Source organism: Serinus canaria, chromosome 3, assembly GCF_022539315.1.
Source record: "Serinus canaria isolate serCan28SL12 chromosome 3, serCan2020, whole genome shotgun sequence".
Lineage (NCBI taxonomy): Eukaryota > Metazoa > Chordata > Aves > Passeriformes > Fringillidae > Serinus > Serinus canaria.
Window position 1 is genome coordinate 17,948,384 of NC_066316.1, and position 21,376 is coordinate 17,969,759.

The 21,376-nt window shown below is 36.9% G+C and overlaps 1 protein-coding gene across 5 annotated transcripts in view; it reads right to left on the minus strand.

Moving 5' to 3' along the window:
• Positions 1-21,376, minus strand: part of DISP1 (dispatched RND transporter family member 1) — an 89,880-nt gene that overhangs the window by 12,273 nt on the left and 56,231 nt on the right. For all 5 annotated transcript variants that reach the window (XM_050972281.1, XM_050972279.1, XM_050972278.1 and 2 more), the window contains 2 exons: positions 18,895-19,431; positions 3,274-3,303 (listed from right to left, as the gene is read on the minus strand). In XM_050972281.1, coding sequence (XP_050828238.1) covers positions 3,274-3,303; positions 18,895-19,400 — 536 coding nt within the window. In that variant the 5' untranslated portion in view covers positions 19,401-19,431. The remainder of the gene's footprint in view (positions 1-3,273; positions 3,304-18,894; positions 19,432-21,376) is intronic.

Genomic DNA, 21,376 nt, shown 5'->3' on the forward strand with positions numbered 1-21,376 from the left:
TCTGTTTTAAAGCAGAACTCAAAGAAAATACTTCCTCTGTTTTTAAAACAGTCATTTAAAAAATATTCAAACCCTACATACACATGATCCATGAAATCTGTTATAGTTCAAAGATGCAAGAGGGGTTGGCAACACAATATATAAACTAACATTAACTGTCTAGTCTTACAGCATAACATCCATCCTTGGGTTTTAACACCTAGTTCATTCTAAATTTTATGAGTGGAAGAAATGTTATATGCAAACCTAATTTTCATTACTTTTGTAAAATATTTTTATTTTTGTTAATTCAAGAGAAATGTTCAGAAAATTAAATGAAATCAAGAAATCTTCATTTCTAAATGATTTTTCTTACAATAAAGACTTGAATTCATAGAGTTTATGTCTCAAAAGCAACACTGTTTATATATTGGGAGCAATGAGTGTATAGGAAGTCCCATAAAGGCATAAGAAAAATAATTACAGGCTATGAATCCTTCTATACAAATGGTCTCTGTACACATTAAATACTGACCAAGATCTCCACTCTTATTTCCTTATCGACTTCAAGCAGCATAACATGAAAGTTTACTACAGAGAGCTCCTTTACTTATTTCTACATGTCTTGAAAGATTATGGCTCTTTTTCAGTTTTAAGAGCAACTTGCTAATTAATCTCAATACAATTATCAGCTTGACCGAAATTTTCTGTCCTGCTGCTAAGAAGGGACGGATTGTCCATCTCCCCACTCCAGGTGTGGGTTACCAGTGCTCTGACTGCAAAATCAATGGCATATGCAAGCTTATTTCTGCTTTTCCGTAGCATGTGGAAATAGACATCTCTAGGGGTCTAAGTACAGCTTTGAGGAGTAAGGAAATCCAAAGCACTGGGTGTTTCTCCATTTCCCATTAAGTAAACATGGAATAATTCTGATATGCTCACACAAGAAGGTTAATTAGCAAAAGCTTGAAAAGCAATCTGAAGTCAAAGTTTTCATTGAAGTTAATCACAAAGCTTGCCAAATGAGCAATTGTACAAAGGTGAAGTGAAGTAAATGACCTAACAGAATTTTCCTATTTATAGTACTAAATATTTTTCTAAACTCCAAGCTAGCTATTACAGACATTTGCTCTGAAGTCATAAAAGTTATACCCAAAAGATTTATTTTCCTATTCATCACTAGTGCCAGATTTACCACTTTAACATGTTGTCTCTACAGTTCCATTCTCAGCTGAGCACTCTTAAATCGGGTAAATTCTTTCAGCTGTAAAAGAAACTCTGTCCTAAAAGTTTAATGTGATAATAAGCCACATACGAAAGTGCTTGTTTACATCTGCAAATTTCTCTTCTTTCTTTTACCACATACTGAAATAAAGATAAGCAAAGCTCACATGGGCTGACAAGTGGACTGACCACTCTATTTTTAATTTTACCTGTCTGAGCATTATTTATGCTGCTGAGGGCTCCAGCTCCAACCAAGTTGCCTAAAAGGAGCCCCAGCCCCAATCCACTGTACATGGCTAAAGAAATGGCAGGTTTTTAATTTTTTTATTCATTAAAAAGCTATAACATCAGTTTAGTTACTTTTTGTTTCTCTGTGAGGAGGAAGCCACCACCCTGACAGATGGGGCATAAATGACCACTTGCCTGAAAATGCCTGAGTACAAGGAAAAAGCTTAAATCAATTCCTCAGTAGAGGAATCACATTCAGAAAGGGTATCCTTAGTGCTAAGCACATTCTTTAGTACTTTTCTAAATCAGGATAAAACCTCCCACTTTTGGATGCCTAATTAAAACTATTTCTTGTTCGTACAATGACCTAGACATACAGCCACACTTACACCTTGGTTTTGTTTCATTCAAAATATTCCAGCACTGAATGATGAACTCATGTAAGTTTGACACTGAGAGAAATACCATTTTTATGCCATTTTTCACTGTTTTCAGTCTGTAAATGGTACTAACTTTAGCTAGCTATGTACCATTAAAATATAGCTTCCATTAATTTATTTCTTCCTGATGTTTTTTACACACCAAAAAAAGGTTTGATTTGCTTTTAGTATTTTTTTTTTAATTCATGCTCTAAGTAATTCAAAATGCTTAGGAGATACAATAATTCAATCTATATTTAGCACAATTTAAAGCACCACTGTTATAAAGCAATTTGTCTAAAGGTGATCCAAGACCTCAAATGTTTTCTTCAAAAGGAGAAGGTAAAAAAGAGAATGTTTAGGTTCTTTTCCCATTTTAAGCATAATATATGGCTAGTGAAAAACTTTTCAATTCAGCTCCTATATACAGATGTTCTCAGGTTCAACCACTTCTCAGGTTTGTACAGAGACAGAAATGTACCATATATAGTTTTTGTATTGTAAAAAGGTCACTATGAACAATAGTTATTTATGTGACCCAAATCATTTCAACACACAGATTTCTGTAACTCAAATACTTACATATTACATGACATTTAACAAAAAGGCCTGCTCTTTACTGAAAGCAAATCCTAAAGATGGACTGTGTTTTTAATGTCTTTTCACTTGAGATGGTTTCTTGTTGCCATTCTGATGCACTGACAGTTTTAGATATAATGGTCTGTTATTTTCTCTGTCCCTGCCATTCTACAGAGCGTACAGAATCCAAATCCAGTGTTCTAAATTGCCTGGGAGTTTAGAAGAATTAAAAACTACTATGACAAAATTTTCAGAACTTGTCTGTCAGGTTTGTTTATCACTATTGATGATACAACCAAGCCACTTCTCAGAGCAACCCTTAACCAAAAAAGTACTGAGGCATGGAGTAACCAGGCAGAGATTGTAATAAAAATGCCTAAAATAGTTGAAAACAAGAAGCACTGAAATCTGCATAGATTTTAAAGTTCTGGCCTAGTATTAATGAGGATACTGCTTTTCTGCCTGTAAATGGAGCCTGATTTTGGATTTCCCTCATGTTCTATCCCATTCCTGCTCCCCTATGATTCACAGATGTGTTTTTAGGGACATAAAAGAACTTGGCTGTGGCTCCTTGTTTCAGAGTTTTAGAGACCCACTGCAGATCAATTCTTCTAAATGTTGTTTGACCTTGCTGATAGTATCTGGTTTCCCATGGCAGCTGCAGAAGTTTACTACCCCCACTGCCTAAAGAAATACTTTTAAAGTCTGATTTAATCTGAATGTTTACTTTTTTCTTTGAATATTTCTTATTCTTGCTTTGTATGGGGAAAAACAGTTTTGCCAACACCTCATCTACCACCTTTACAATTCCACAAACCACAGCTGTGACAGCACTGAACCTTACCTTTTTGGTAACTTCAATGGTCTGGCTGGCCTGAAAGAAGAAAAAAAAGACAGTAATTGAGAATGCATGAAATATGCATGCACACACCAATTTGTTTAATTATTCTCATACACAAGTAAGAAAATAAATTATAAAAATCAGATATTTTAGGATATGAATTATTTTGAAAGGCTCACAATCATATTTAATTGAGTCTTTGCAAACAAGTAGTTCAGAGAGTAATTACAGCTACAGACAGCTGGGTTTGCAAAAGTGGAATTTTATGCAGCTGATTTTTGGGATTACTATTCCTGAGGCTTTTCCGGTTTTCAACAAGAGACCAAATAAATGAATAAAAATTCAAATAAACGAAAAAAATTCAATACTATTGAAAATCATGACAAAGTTTGCATATGATGGAAACAGACAACCATGTTCTGAACACAACACCATGTGAAACAACCATGTTCTGAAATAACACCATATTCTGAATGTAATTCACAAAACTTTATAGTTTTTCATTTAAAAAAATTATTTTGGCCATAAATTCCATCTTGCCATAATACAGGAAGTAGAATGACATAGGATACCTCTATAAAATATTTTTATCCAAGTTTTTGTTACTTCTTAAATGTCAAATATAAAGTATATTATTCTGAGAAGGAGGTGGCAAGCCCAAGTGAAAATTATTTAACACTGTTCAGTGTGCACATCAATTTCTTAGCTACTGGACCAGTAAGATTCACATAAATTTCACTTAAAAAAACCCTTCATAAACAATCTGCAAATAATTTCAATAATGTGACAGAAAATCACTCTGAAGCTGTAACCATACAATGGCTTCAGTTAAGATATGGATTTGTTTTACCGCCAAGGACATTTAATATTACTTCTTTTAAAAAGTATGGAAAGCACTGAGTTAAGAAGCAGGTACCTGCATAATATAGATCATTTAGTAACATCACACTGAGGTTGCCAAAAGCATAGATTTGCATGCTTTCACACACAGATAAACAGGTCAGACTCCTCAGAGATTTTCAGAAAAACTTAATCCACTACATAGACATGAAATTTGCTGGTCTTCAAAGTAGTAAGAGTTGTTTACTACTAGACAAGAGTAAGATTTGCTCCTTTCAGCCACAAGAAAATTGGAGAAAAGCAGATTCACCATTCTCTAGTTGTAGAGTAACTCAAGGATTAATGAAAGGTACAGACAAAGATTCTCGGTTGAATGCAGCCACAAGATTAAATTTATGAAGTGTCACCAACCTTCAGACTAGGTGCACAAATCTGACTTCCAGAGGTACAGAACATACCCAATTTTCCAATTCATGCTAATAGCTGCTGGTGGCACTACAACAGACTCACCAGCAGCCAGAATGTAGAGAAACCCAACTGAACTGAGTTCTGAAATTACTTTGAGCAGTAAATTCCCTGAGGCTGAAAAGAAGCTGTGGCAGGCTTGGGGGACTGCTCATTGTCTTATCTACAGCTGCAACCACAAAATCAACTTTTCCCAACTCAGGCTAGACTGGAGGATCAAAAACCAGGTACTGAAGTTAGAACTCACTCAAACCTGAAGTGAACAGTAACAGGACTCTGGATGAAGAGAAATGCTTAAACAGACAGTCCCTTTCATGAACTTGCACCAAGGCAGAGCACACGCTGAACTTGCCTTCACAACTGTATGGAAAAGGGGGCAAAGTCAGAGTGTTGGAAATAACAGTTTTTTAAACTGCAGCATAGAATCCTGGGTTTGATGAGAGAAAAATATAAACAGACATACTTACTGTTGGTAAGGTAATTTAAACATTAATTTCTACCTTTCGTTTGTAAAGATCTGAATTTCCATATATATTCAGTCACTTGTTTTTGTCTGTGCCATAATAGGCTCTGATGTGAGTAACAGTATCAGGCAATGCTTTGGCACAAGCAGAGCCACCCAACAATGATTAGTGCACGCTTTGTATTTATGCTGACTTGTATAAAGGCTTCTAGGACAATTCTGGTTTATATTAGCAGATTAAATTGTTTTCTTCTGCATGGGGGCTACTTTAAAATTAAATTTGTCTAATTTGGTTTACACAAAGTGGGTAAAAATACCAACACAGTCATTCCTCATCCTCCCCCAGTCCCATCAAAACCTAACTACATTTCCCTCTGTTTCCTCCACCTGCAAAATATATTCAGTGCTGAACAAATGATGATGATTAAGTTCTTCAAAGCTAGGCAGGGTTAAAGGTCACACCTGCTATCAAACTTTTGTTTTGAAAAGCATGCATTGAAAAAACCTGGGTACACTCGGGTAAATTCCAGCAGTGTAACCAATCCCTTGCAGCTGTTGTGATAACTTTATTATATTGGTCAATAGGAAAAGTTATCCCTGAAAACTATGCCCCAAAATTCTTTAGTTATGCTCTAAAATACAGAAATGCATGGCAAAACGAGATCTTTCCCACTTAATGAATGTTGCTGTATCTAATTTTTGAAGTATTATACTTTCATTGAGCCAGTTTTAATAACACCATCAGCCTCCAGAAAAAAGTGTGGACAAAAAGAGTCCTCATCAGTTTTTGTGAGAAAGAAGTGGTGAATTCCACTCTTTTGCTGGGACAAAAGCCAAGCTGATCTGTGTATTAAATTACCTTTGTACTTAGTTCTCACAAGTCTGATAGCAGAAAGTGACAATCACAGTTGTTGGCGACAAGACCAGCACAACCAAGTTACTGCACAAACTGCAGTCACTGATAAAATCTAATTCACTCTGCACCAAGAAGGGAAAAGGGAAAGAGGAAGAGAAGGACGGGTTCTGTTCTAGCACCATTTACTGTGAGTGTCAGCCACTGCTCAACATATGCTTTGCTTCATCCTGTCCTTTCCTAGTGGCAAGTTTGTCTGAACATCACACAATTAAGAAATACATAAAGAAAAGATAAATTGATTGGTTAAAACCCCCAGATGTTTCTCAGTATGAAATGTATTTTGAATGCCCAGGATCCTTCTGTATAACATGCTGAAAAGGAGGAATGGTGTCTTTAAAAAGGGCTGCTGTAATATCAGCAAGTTTACTTGCTGATACTTACAAGTATCAGGAGGATTGATCAGCTTTGGACTGGACTACTACAGCTCCAATTATTCACCTTTCCAGCATAAATAAGCACTGAACCTCAGTGTTTCTATTGGTATTTTGAACAGTGATGTAGTAGAAATAATTCGTTTCTTTGTGAAGAAACCTACATAGGGGCAGTTCACAGGTATAAAAAATATGATTGCTTTAGATATTTTTCAATCTGAGAAAGATAACGACCAATGCTTGAGCTTCCTGGAGGGGAACATGCTGTGCCACATGGCAACATCCTGACTTTGGGTTCCCAGGGAAGCCAAAGCCTCCTTTTGATTACTGCACTAAATGAGTTTTCTCATGAAAGTTAATAGGGTAATCATAGAGAGGAGTTTGATCCTAATTTCAAATATCACACTGGAAAACAAGTTTTTGGAAATCCTATGTATTATTATATCTAGTTCATAACCTTCATGTCACCTGGACATCACATGGCACAAGGCAATATTTCAAAACACATTCCACAGCTTGGGACTTAATAATAATACTATGGCTGATTTACTTCATATGCAGCGTGTTTTATTAATCTAGTACATTTCAGGGAAATACAAACCTGAATGTGTCAGAGGACAACAAAACTATCTAGATATTCCAAGGCATTTTTTTCAGGCTTTTTTCACAAACCTCGGTTGTGAGAAAGGTATCAATGTAAGCAACCCCTTGGCCTCACACCCCAAAGAATTAATGCTTGCTGCTTCATTAGTGGGTGCAAGAAACCCCGAAGAATGTAGCCATGAAATAGAAAATTAGGAAAACAGGCTCCGTTTTGAAGCATACTTTGAAGAGTTTTCTAACTGTTGTGAAGCACCCATCATTTCAAAGAAGTGTTAAAAAGGCAACTATCAATACCCTAAGAGGTTGAAAGAGATATTAATATGATTTTAAATAGGAACATTCCTGCTTACACTGGCAGTAATGTCGGTTGGGGTCTTTTTTTGAGTCAAAAAGCATCAACACATTCCAAATCATATCTTTGTACTAGCTTATCCAAACATTACCTTCCTAAAATTCCTGTTACAATTCTGGATACTGCCCTGGCTAAACACTTGATTTCTCATGCCATTTCACTTAGCTGCAATTAATTTCTATTTCACCATAAGCAGATGTAGAGACTGGAAATTGGATATAGAAAGGCTTTTCCTCTTTTTTTCTTTGAAGGAACAATAAGCCAGTTAGACTTTAAGCTGAAATTAATGCCTACCAGCCTGACAGGGGCAGCACAAAGGCTCTGCCTGTGATTGTTGTGCCCTATTTTTAGGTCTAAGGAAACAACAAAGAGCAGTGGATAAATCCGAGACTGTCAGTGTGGGTGCTTCTCCTCTGTTTCATTCCTGGGAGACAGGAGCTAAGGGTAGCGGAGGCTGCTCCCCCAGCAACGATATCCAACACTGTCATTTTGGTGCTGAGCTGCACAAAATTTTGAAAATAAAAGCACAGCTTACTGATATTTATCATAAAAGGATTTACTCAATATAGAATCATAGAATATCCTGAGATGGAAGGAACCCATTAAGATCACTGAAGTCCAACTCCTGGTCCTGCACAGGGCAACAGATTAATTTTGCACTCTTGCTTTTCACTTAAAGATTCACTGGAGGCAAAAATGGTACATTGCAATAAAAAGCTGTATTTCCTGGGGAAAAAAAAAAAATACTCTCCTGTCCAAGGATTATGAGGTGTTTAACCTCAATGCTTTACTTTGCCAGAGGGAAACTATTCTCTTTGTTGGTAGATCTGGTTACCAGAAGTGATAAAACATAGCCTTTGGGCATTGTTATACTCCTGGATAAGCGAAATCCCTGCAGGATAGAATGACATATGTATCATATTGTACATTCTCCATCAGAACATACAATATACACTAAATCCCTGCACAGAAAGAAAATCTTTGTGTTTTCAGAATGTCACTGACCCAAGAGAGTAATTTGAATTGCTCCTAAATATGAGGTTAGCTTTTGCTGTTATATCTGACGTAACACCTATGTGCTTTATTATTTTAACAATCACTCAGACAACAAATCCAACAGATTAAGTTGCAAAAAAATTTTTTATAAGCCTCCCAATTTAATTTTTTTGCTATGATGAGCAGTTTTCCATTATTTTAAGAATGAATTCTATCTAGATGTTCTTTAAACATGCAATGTTCATTGTATTTGTCAGCACTTGTTTAGATCTCTAAGGAACAGGACAACCCACAGCAAAATGATGTTGTAAAGGAAAGAGAGAATTCAGTTTTCTGGTATGTTGCTTTTTTAAGGATTATTAAAAACAAAGAAGAATGCAACCAATTTTCATGGGTTTTCCCCCACATAAAATATCAAGGAATAATCCAAAAGGATTTAATATTTTTTAATGTCTAAATTAACAGGGTAAAATTATATCACACTAACTGCTATTTCATCCCATTAAAATGTGCAAAATGTCAATGTTGCAACTTTTCTTAATGTTGTACACATGACTGTTCTTTTGCTTAAAATTAAGCAAAATGCAACTTAGCAGACCAAAAATCAATATGCAATTTGGCAACTGTATTACAGATGTCAATTCAGATTTTTACAGTTGAGACATCAAGCTTTATAAAAGTTCCCATCTGCTTTTCTTGTTGTGTTCTTACTTACCTCTTCAGTTCCAACTGAGCATCTGCTCTATTTTCACAGCAAATAGGGGCAAATAAGTTTACCTTTCTGCGAAGAAAGCAACTGTAAGGAAGGTGTTAACGATAAAATCATTGTCTGACTGATTCTTGTTCTTACTGATTTAAATTCAGCATAGAAGTTTAAGCTTTACTGACCTACAGCATGCCCACTGGATAAAACTCCATGGAGTGGGGGGAAAAACCCTGTATCCTTAACTAAGCCAGCATTTCACTCACTCCCTTTCTGCTATAAAATCAATATTAAACTTTATTAACCTACTCTGCAAAAGTAACAGGGAGTTTTGACACCTCCCATGGACAAAACTCTGGCTCATGTCAGAGTACAACAGGGAAATATGTTTCCATCAAGGCACCAGAGATGGAAATCCTATTAACAAACTAGATGTATTTTCATTTGCAAGTTTAGTTACAGTACTGTGAGGAATGTCCTAAGAAGATGGGTTGAGGTCTTTGGCCTCTTCTGATTTGGAGAAAAGGAAGCTGAGCAGTGACCTCACTGCTCTCTACAGCTTCTTGAGGCAGGGAAGTAGAGAAGTGATCTCTTCTCCCTGGAATCCAGTGCTGGGACATACAGGAATGGTTCAAAGCTGAGCCAGGGGACATTTAGACTGGATATTTCTTTATCTAGAAGGTGGTCAAACACCTGACCAGACGTTCTTAGGAAGGTGTTGATGTCCCAGTCCTGTCAATGTTCAAGAGGCATTTGGACAATGCCCTTAACAAGATGCTTTAACTGGGTCAGCCCTGAATAGGTCAGGTGATCCTTGCAGGTCCCTCCCAACTGAAATAGTCTATTTTATTCTAACCCTGTATAACTCATTATATGCTAAAATTAAAACTTCTATAAATTTTTAACATACAGATGATTTGAAACTGAAATGATCCTCTTATAATCATCTCCAAGGCTGGGGGGATTGTTGGGTTTTCCCCCCCCTCCTTTTCCTCACTGCTCTACAGGAATGGTATCCACATATAAGCCTAGATTTACTGGCCAAGTCTTCAGTTTAAGGCTCCTTAGAAACCCATTTTTGCAATACTGACTTCTAATGTCTTTCCTCTTTCATCTTCAACAACTGACTAAGTATTATCAACCACTAGGAAAGCCGGCTCTTTTCCTTTCTAGCATCTGCTTGCTTCACCTGTCTTGAAAAGGAATTAAGTATCTTCTCTGTAGGAAAAACTGAGAGCATATGAAGGAGCCAAGTCACACACACGCTCCAAACACTTTTTTTGTTTTCTTGTTTCTCTGAACTTTTCTCCAATGAGTGTAGCCACTTTTAAACACTGCTCCAAAACTGTCAATAAGAAGACTGCCACCAAGCATACTTCAACTGGATTCTCCCTGCTTTAAATGGCAAAGTTTATACACAATTTAAAGTATACACTTCTTCAAAAGGTTTAATTGAAGCTATACATATATATATTCCTTAAACTTTTGAAACACTGAAGGCAGGACTACATAGAGCACTGCCTGGCAAATTAAACAAACGTTCTGATCTATTAAAGAGAATTTAAAAAAAGCTTAGTAAAATACCACCATGAATCATTATTAGAAAACAAGCCAACAGCTAATTTGGAGCAGACTAGTTTTATTTCAAGATCTTTCACAAGTCTAAAACCATTAGTCTTTTCTCTTTTCTTGGTAACTACAGTAAAATAAATAAATATGTTCTGGGATTTAAATGATGACTAGAATAGTTTTCAACATTTTTACTGGCAAGAAGTCCCTTCCTTAGAAATATTTCATTTCAAAGCTGGTTTTATTACACTTCCCAGTTGAATGGAGCAACACAAGGTCATGGCCACATCTTGGATTTCTCTAACAGAAAATTAACATGACTCAAGGAATCACAACATACACAGAAGAAAACCCCCATCTCATGATACCACTGAGAATGAAAAAATCCTAGAGTGCCTATTTTTATGACGATGTCTCTCCACACAGACTGAAGCACATGTTCCTATAGATATTAAAGACTGACATCAAGCAGATGGAAGTTTGGCTCTGGAGTAAGGAGACTTGGAGTGTCATAAATCACACTTCAACTGATACATGCTTCAGTCTTCCTTCCTGTGCAGATATAAGACTTTGTGATTGTAAGGTACCAGGGAGTTCAGTTTTGCTCTCAGAAAACCTTCTTCAACCAGAGAGCCTTTCTAAATATAGACTAAAGCACTTAAAATTTCTCCAGATTATTCATCTAACAATGGGGACAAACAATAGTTTTTACCTTTCTGCACATTTAATCTCTTGCAGCAAAAGAAAATACTGTTACTTCAGATCTTTGTCTAAATTTAGTCAAATATTTCTCTTCAGTGTTGAACTCCTGTTCCAATATCTGTGAATTTAGTCACTTAGAATGCTGTAACTTTTAAGTGATATAAAACAAATGTCTATTCAACATAATTAATATACTTTAAAGGATTTAAATACGTAATTGCACAAAGAAGGCTGTCTAGCTTTTGCTAGTGCTAATGAAAACTTGTATATATATATTGCAACATTATCTTCTGGATCTCCTGACATGAAATGTGTTTTGTATGCTCAGTAACAAGCAAGTAAAAAAAAAAACCAAAAAGGAAATATTTACTGAACATTTAAGTAGCTAAATACATCCAGTATTGTAGCTAAAACCCTAAAAAAGTGCTCTAGGATTGAACAGACTATAAAACAGATTTAACATAATCAATGTTCAACAAAATGTTTGCTAAAGTTCATCCATTTGACAGAACAAACTAAACATCCTACAAATTGGAAATGTAACATAAAAAATTTTGAGGCAAGGCATCCTATCAACATGCTAGAAAATATAGGAGAAGTGGCAGAAGTAATGCAAACCAGCTTTTCCAGTCCAGTACATAAATCTATTTATGATTTTACTAGAAAAGAACTGAAACACAACCTAATATGCCAATTGTGAGACTAAGCTCTCTGAAATAAATATAAGCAGGATATATATAAATACAGCTGTAACTTCCCTTACCGCCACTGATCTGTCAGTGGTACCATCTCAATTCTATTTTGCATTGATAGTCCAGTTTTTAAGAGATTTCTTTATGCAGTAGAATCTCACTGCAAGTTTTGTGTAGCAAAATCGATGCCAAATTGCTCAGGTACCCTCTGTATTTCCCTCTGGCACTTCGTTTAGGGGTTTTGTTTTGTTTTGCTGTTTAAGCACCACTGACCAATTAAAAGCATGGACATCTATTATTATTCCCTAGGAGATGAAGACAACACCGAAATTACCAGAGAGGATGAACAAGTAATTTTAGAAAGAGTTAGAGACAGAAACTCATAAAGAGCTTTCTGAAGGTGATGTTGATAATTTTGCACTTTCCCCCATAAAAGGAAGACTCAAAATTTTTATGTAGGAATATGCAAATCTTTCAAAACCCATCCTTTAAAGGGTGATGAAAATCAGGTCATTGGCCATGCGTAGTTTAGACTGTTGTTCTTTGTTGTCTGGTGTTGTCTTATCCACATTTGAACTTTACTACAACCTCCTACTAAATTAAAAGTATGTGAAAACAACCATACATCATCAAAATATTCCAACAAAATGACATCATTTTGGATGTTGCGGGTTTTTTCTAAGTGTACATAAATGCTCAGTTTTAAAAGTCATCTCAAACCCCACACCAATTAGTCCTTTTCCAGAACAAGCACAGCTGAGGCTGGTTTTCCAGTCAATTTAGTACAGAAGAAAGGAGCCATGTTTTTTATGGTTTCCCTCCCATAAAGCTGAGTTTCCCGCAGCTTTACATCTTCTAAGGAGAGCAGTTCAAAGGCCCAGCAGATTGCTAGTTATGAGTGAGCTCCTCTGTTGTTCAGGGAAAGGTGAGGGATACAGGGCACAGGAGATTCATCTTCAGGCACACACAGGACCTGAATTCCCTAAGGAGCAGAATCTACACAGCAAAATACAGCCAGGCTGGTCCTCAGCTGCACTCAGACCAAAGCACCAAGCACCACATTCCTATGGCAAAATTGCTTGATTCCGAACAACCTGAAATCTAGACCAACACTAATGTTTAATTGTTCAATTCCAAAGCCTGTAAAAATCTCCTGGACAGCCCAGAATGACACTGTTTTTTAAACTGCATTTAATACTTTCTTAGCCATGCTATTTTTAATTTGGTCAGCCACCAAATTATAAATGGCATTTTTATTTGCATTCTGGTCTCTATGTGTCAGCTCTTTGCTTTCAGTTCCAGAAAGTGCAGCAAGTTGTTTGCACTGCCAACAATGCACAATATTTATCATGGGAAGAGTAAATGAATTAATAAAACCAGAATAAAACTCCTAAGGTATCACACTCAGAGATCATGCAAGACTAAAATAAAAATGTGTGAAAATGAAGAAGCACAGCTCAAATTAACTGACATGAAAAATTATTTCAAAGAAAGAAAAAAAAACCAGTTCATTTGGTCACAGGGAAAATCTACTTTTCCACACGTGCTCAACAGAGAATCCCATATTTGGACTCAGATGGATACATGAGATGGCTTCACATTTCTTTTTTCTCAACTACATCAAAATCCCAAGTATGCCATTGGGTTGTTAATGCTTCGTAATAAGGAGAACTCCTATTCTGGCATAGAAAAAATGGCTTAAATGAGAAGAGAGCCAGAATTTGTATTATTTCAGGAACTCCTGATCTATAACATGAACCAAAAGATTTGCAACACCCTGAACTATGAATGACATGATGGTCACAGCTTTTGCTTTTTAGTTGCTAAACGCTGATAAAACATTTCAGAAATCCCACTTCCAGAAATCTAACCTAAAGGTTTCCTCTTAAAGATTCCTATTTTAATCTTCTTATGGGAAGGCAGAAAGGCTCCTTTATTAATTTTTAAATCATGATATGCAAATGTATTTTGTACAAAAGACATTAGTATACAATTCATATAAAAAGTAAAAACTAAAATATCTTTTAATGCATCAAATAAAGCAGAAGCTAACATCTTTCAAAATAGGATAGGCTGTTAAAAAAGCTCAGTGGAAAAATTTTTGTGAACAGTTCATGTTGCTGAAATGAGGCTATTTGAAAATATTTTATACACATGTATATGCAAAATCAGCTCTGCAAGCCATGCAGAATGTACTAGATAACCATGATCCTTTTCCTGGAATTAAGCAGGGAAGTGTTTCATAACAAAGTCTCATTATTAAGATTGGTATTTAACAAACATTCCCTTGCTTTTTGAAAAAACAGGAGATTTTATTTTTTTCTGGTTCTAATATTTATGCCAAATAACTAGAAGGAAAAATGGGTAAGAGGCAGCTGAAGTGTTCTATCCTCACTTCACAGCTTTTTCATTTCTACAGAGCTTTGTTTTAAAGTATTAAATAAAGTGTAAGTATTCATTTATGTCTGCAGTACTGTTTGAAACAGAGTGTGGTACAGAACGCTGAGACACAGCAAAACCCAGAGTCCCAGAACCATCACATAAATCTGCAATGCTAAAACACTCCAAAAGAGGTTTAAATTGAACTGAAAGCAAGATGTACAATAAATCTGGATGCTTTACCAGTTTCCTGACGTTGTCTTTTGGCTTTTTTAGAATATAAATTGGTCTAACAAGCAAAAGCTTTGAATCCAGCAATTTAAACTAACTAAGCATTGGGAGCTAAAACCTCCAGAGTAGGCTGGTGGGGGATGAGGAACAACTCTTAAATTTTATCCAAAGTAAGGATTCTGTGGGGCTTTAAACAGATTTTATTTTCCCGTTCCAGCCTGAGATGATTGCATGATCATGGGGAGATCATCCCATATATCCTTTCAGCTTGTTTTTTGGTTTTTTTTTACCACAGATAATTCAGATGCTTTTCAGAACAGTTTTCCTTACTTGTCTGCTTTAGTCAAAAGCATCAACAGTATAGTTTAAAAAATAAATAACAGTGGGTGACACAAAGCAGGTTCACCCTGAGCCAAGAGTGCTTGTTTGATTTTATTGGTTTGATACTGTGAAAGTGCAAGCACAGCACACACTGGCTGTCTGGAGCACTTTCCTTAGCAGCAGCACCAGCAGTTCCTTCACAGCTCCCTGACCTCTTCTGTCCTACCTTTTATCTCTGAGTCCACATACCTAAGCTTTCTAAATTTTATCACCAGAGAGATTCCAGCAGAGTTGACATCAAGATTAACAAGCACACAGGTAGTTTTAACTGGTGTTTTCCTACTAAAAACTTCCCATACGTGTCTGAAGGAAGCAATCCAATTTGGCACCAGAGATACCACCACTGTTATTCCATGCCTTCCTCAATCCTGAGACAACTTCCTAAATGATCTCCGCACATCCTTCCTCTGCCACTCCTATTCACATGCACACATTCCTATATGAAGAGGTTTTGAAAAACACCAGGAAACATTGTAAGAGTTTTTTGGCTTCTTAAAAATTGTAGCATTTAGTTCTTCTAGAGAAATATGCAACTGTTCACTATTTATTTTATTCTCCTTTCATCCCACTAAGCATGCTACTGGCCTGCACATTTTTGCTTTTCCCTAGGGACTCCTAACTCAGTGCTTCCAGTCATTATGGGTCAGTCTTCATGCTTCTTTCACAGTCTTACTTGGTTGGTTTTCCCCATTTCTACCCACCCTGATGAAGGCTGCTGATGACTACAGAAGCAGCAGCAAAGGGAGGGCAGTAACTCATATCTTCCAGGGTGTCTAAGCCCCCAGGTTTCTTGAGATACATAAGTACATTCCAACAAAAACAGATACTTCAGCATAAGCTCCCCAAAGGGGCAGGGTAGGGGAACACAAAAAACCCATCCAACAGTACTGAAGAGAATGAAATGTGTCATGCTTATACACAGTTAAATTTAGAAATGGTTAGAGCAAATCAAACCCCAAGATAACTGCATTGTGATATGGAGAGATGGCTAGAATTTCCTAGGGAGTGTTTGTGTGGTCAAGATATTATGGCCACTGAAAAAAAGAAGTATGAACCAGTTTACATGAGCTACTTCTTAAATATGTGCACAAAACAACACAAGAAACTTTACTCAAGATCTTCCAACCTCAGAAAAACATACAAAAATCATCAGAATCATTACAACCAAATGCTGACCACTTTTACCTATTTTTACAATATAATTTTTTACCACAATCATTCTGCAAAACACCAACCACTAAAAATATTTCCCTTTGTACTGCAGAATGTTTTCACCAACCTAAAAAAAATTAACAGTTGTCCAGACTCTCAAGATGCAGTGGATAGATGATGACTCCATGTAATTTAGTTAAACTTCAAAGCTGAACCCTCTACAAAATGCCAGATACAGACAGCTCTAAGAGGATAGGAAAAGTGTGGCATTATTTCAATCTGCCTTTACTCACTCCAATCTGCAATGGTATACCAGAGCCACATTCCTTTAATATTAGGTCACTGACAAATGTCAAGCCTTGGGCTTCAAAACCTGACAAAGCCTGTTGTGCTGAAGCAGTTGGTTACCTGCCCAGAGCCATAAGCATCAGTGATACAGTTTGTAAAGAGTGTTCACCATCCTCTATCCAATCACAACTTTTCCCCCTTCTTAAAATTATAACAATATTTGAATGCATTTTTTAAAAAAAGAAAGAAGCTAAATTAAGTGTAGTTTGACTACATACTGAATTTAACTAATGTATTGTATGAGAACCTGCATTTTAAATAATCCTGTTAAAACATGCACATTTCATAAAGCTGGATGATTTCCAATGAACCTTGTAATAAAATACCTGGAGAAGAAGCTGCTGTGCAGATTATAAACTCAAACTGCAATAAAGAGTGTGGAACAATATCACATTGAAATATCACACACCTAAGTGTTACTCTTCTGTTTACAGGAAGTGACCTGAACACATAAAAAATAAATACTCATTTATCACCTCTCCTTTTTAGCAGTGCCAAGGAGCTACAAACGAGGCAGTCTGCTTCCTCCTCAGTGCACAGCCATCCACCTGCAAGGCTGCATCCAGTTGCTCCCAGTTTTTACCATCTCCCAATATGTCTACATTGACAGTGGCCTCTCAGGGTGATAACTTCACAATGCAATGACAGACTATTGCATTTAGACACACCTTGCTGAGTATGAAGAGAGAAGAGAAGTCTTTGGTTCCATGCTAAGTGATAGTCAGATCAGTATACACTGTCCATTAATGCAGCCATGGGCAGTTTACAGAGTGAAAATTCATGGAAGCAGTACAGTAATCATTTGATAGGGATATGCAGGGTATGCTAACAGGTAGAGCTGGTTAAATACGTATAAGTGCTTTAAAGGTTGGATTGCATTTTTGTTTTGACTGCTAGCAGTAAGACAAACCATTTATCATAAATCATTATTCATAATTCCTGTGTCTTGGCTCAAGAGCCCAAAATCAGAGCAGTTCAAACAGTTTTTTTATCTGTGAAGCGTGATGGAAAACATTATTTTATCATATCCAGAAGAAATTTTCACTGGCTTTATTTCTAGACTAAAACCAGAAACCCAGACGATGGATGGCATTTGTTCCCTTCCTCATGACTATGGAATACAGATGAAGTTTAACAACCCCAATACACAGGGAGAAAAACAGTGAAAGCAGTGCAACCATTCTGACAGTTTGAAAAGTATGACTGATCCTACAATAGTTCAACTTCCTGCATACCTTTGCATACAAAATTATACAACATCTTTACTTGACATTTAAACTAGAATGGGGTGGAAAATACATCTCTGATTATAAGCAGTTCTGACAACTAAGATTTTTTCCATGTGTAAGTGGAATAACTGGCAGGAGAAAGCTGATTTGCGCTCTGTATTACCATCTATTTTTCATCTGCTTTTATCTTAGGTGAAAAAAGCTTTATTCACTTTGAGCTTTTCCACATGTTTTTCCCAGTCTGATATTTTTAGAAGTTTAAAATTAGCTCATATATTTCATCAAGACAAAATCATTGTAACTGACTGAGAAACACTTACAGCTCCAAGTTCTTGAATAAGGGTGCAGATGTTGGAGAACAGGGAGAAGGGTAGCTTTAATGCTCCCATGAAAATCCACCCCTTTTAGCCCAACTGCAACTCAGAAAAAATAAAAACCTTGCTTAAAAGCTTTAAAGTGCCTTCCTTCAATGGGAATTTGCTTTTCAGAAATTGCCTCTTAGATTGGCTGATTTTGCCTAGGATCAGGAGGCTGTAGAAGATTTTTCTTGTGTTTGTTGCTCCAAGAAGCTCTGGAACTCTGAAGCTAACAAATACAAAGAGGCAGGTTCATATGAGATAGAGAAAAGAAAGGACTAAAACCTGGCACAATCCCAAATTTCTCAACCCGAGCACAATTTTGAAGTTTAGGAGATAACCTACACTGAAAAGACATGAGGGCAACCCACTGAACTAGCTGACCTGGCAAAGAAAAAACACTCTGTACATTTGAGAAAGAATTGTTGAAAATATTTTTTAATGCACCTTTTTAAGGAAATATGTATTTTGATTAGACTGTGCAGACATACCAGATCTTTCAGTGTATTCTTAGCTATCTCTATACTGGACTGTTTTACATAATAGAGGTGTACCCTGTGTCTTCTAAAAGAACTAATGGACTTCCAAACAACCCCCAAGAAGAAAAAAAACAAAAAACAAACCAACTGTTTTTTTTCTCCCAAGAAAGAACTGTTTCACTTCAGGAATATTCATGGAGCCCAGTAAAACAAATCTCCTGACTTGGTTTCTCCTGGAAATGATGACTTGTTAACACATTGAAAATTGATCTGTAAAATCACTGGAAAAGAAATTTGGTTCATCTTCCTTTCAGATCTCCTACTTCTGTAAGAAAACAAAACAGTTCATGGAAAGATTATCCATGCTGAGAACTAAGGAATAATGTAACCTGCTTACCTTATCCTGGCTATGTGTTGCTGCACAGGCTGATGCTGGAAATGGTCAGGCCACTGATGGCGAAGGCAGAAGGATGGGGAGGGCTGAAGACAGCAGGCAGGCTGATAGACAGGGGTGTGTTTTTGGCAAATAGAGGCTGAGTACTCACTGTGTGGCTGCATGCAGCACGAGGTCATAGGAGATGGTGCTGAGCTGCCCACCACTGAATGACATTCTTGCTTGCTATTATGGCTACTTAAAGAATGATGGTATGGACAAGGATGGCAGCATTGCGACAACATCTGCTGGGTTCTTTGGTTGTCTAAAGGCAGAAAGGATGGTTTGATTGTACCATTTAGTTGCAGGCAGCCATTTGGACTTGGTTTTGTTTTTGGTGTTTCCCTGGATGGGAGCTGTTGGACAGTGATGTCTCTGTCATTCGCTGCAACAACCCCTGGGCCAGCAGCATTTGACAAGATGCTGCCATTGCTCAGGACCACAGAGTCACTGGTGTTGCTCATAGCCATGCTCCAAGTTCTCAGTGGACACGTGATGTTCCTGAAGAAACACATAAAGCATAGTTTAGAGAGCTGCAGTGTTTTCAGATGCTCAAAAATAACTTTAAATTAACGTGAGTAAAACTTTGCTCTGAGCTTCACCTTTTGCAACACAGAGAAAACAGCGAAAGGAGCCACGCACACTGCCAGGAATGTTTTAAACTACTTAAATTTGTTCAACAAAATCTTAAGAGTGAAGTTATGTCAATTTTCAGTGATTACACCAAGCTATAAGTCAAATGAATAGAGATCTGTCAGTGTCTGTGTCACAGCTAACTAGTAATGGCTGACATGCACAGAGCAATATCATTGTGCACTAAGCTATAGCCACTATTTATAAAAACAGATTTTGGTATAAACAATGTCACCATCCACACCTTGCACTTCAATTTACCCGTGTGCTTTGAAAAACTGCAGGAGATGTGTCCACACAATAGAGATTATTTAATAACCAATAATGGGCTGGTTTCAGTAACCTCCTTTCCAATTTCTGTTAAAAACGAGGCCTATTTATGTTTATAAAGAAATTTTGAAAAGCCTTATTTGAATAAATCAAGCCATTTCAGCAGACATTTCCTGAATAGTAGACTAGGTCCTTAGCAGAAGCTCAAAATGAACTGTTATGAATACTTAAAAGATAGAATACAACCACATGTTTTTCCCAAATTGACAAAAAAATAATCCCAGGATTGAATTACTGTTGATTGAGGACCTCTTGCTTCTCAGTGACATGTGACATGTACTCTAAAGGCAAGGCATAATGTAACGTGTTGTAAACAAAAGATATTAAAAGATTTTCTCCTAAGGTTTTTCAGGCAATATGTAGGTAAATGAGAACTATTAACATTGTAGAAGTGACCACAGCTCAAGATCAAAACTTGTGTGAGGTGCTTACAGCAGCCAATTTTTCCCATCTTAACTATAACCTTCTTTTAATAAGATAAAAAGGTAAATTGGAGGTCATTACTTTGATAAATAACATGAAAGGTCAAATACACACTCAGGTAAGAGTTTGCTACTCAATTTACATGACCCTGGGGGAGGGAGGAGGAAAAAGAACATGAAAAACACTAATTATGTGCTACTCAGAAAAATAAATCAACACTTGCAGAAAAAACAGAATCAGTTAATTACAACTGCTTTGACTTTTTAATACCAAATTTAATTAACATCATTGTAAATCCAAACTGCATGGCTTGCATTACAGACACGAAGTTTGCAGGGAGACACAACATACACAGATTAAGGCAGAACAGCAAGGAAGTTTTTAACTCATTTTCTTCCCTGATACCTTTGCTGAATGCTCAGAGAGCTAAGCCTGCCCAGCCAGCTGAGCTATTTAATTGCCTGAATGCTAACTCTGAGCAAAGTGCTTTGCAGATTGGAATGCTCCCCCTTGCAGTCCCCCGCGTAGCATCTCCCTGAGACAGAGCTAAATCCTCCACTTCTGAAACAAAAATTAATCCTCTGCTATTTGTTCTAGATCATGTGCAGAGCCAGATGCCCTGGGAAATCACTTTCATTTAGATACCCACTCAGAACAGGAGAATATGCTGCTTGACAAGCAGATTTTTCCAGCCTTCAATTCCACACATTCCTGCTGGGTACCCCCTCCCCTGGCCCAGGGAAGTCAAGCCCAAGGAGGACTTTCTGCTGAGCACAGAGAGCAAATTCAAGGGGCTAGCTAAACTTCAGTTTGGTCTGAAGAGATATATTAGTTATGTGAAATTCCACTGTGTATCAGCAGTCTGGTTTTCTCTCACACTGCAGGCAACATGAGAGCTGGACACTAAGGCAGAGAAAGCTCCTCTCCAGGTGTCTGGCAGCATTTTTGGAATTTCTGGCTGTTTATTTTTACATTCACTCACATAAGAGATAGGCTGCACAGTGATGCTGTTCCATTTGTTCTAGGTTAGTTGGATCCATCCATATCATCACTTGAAACT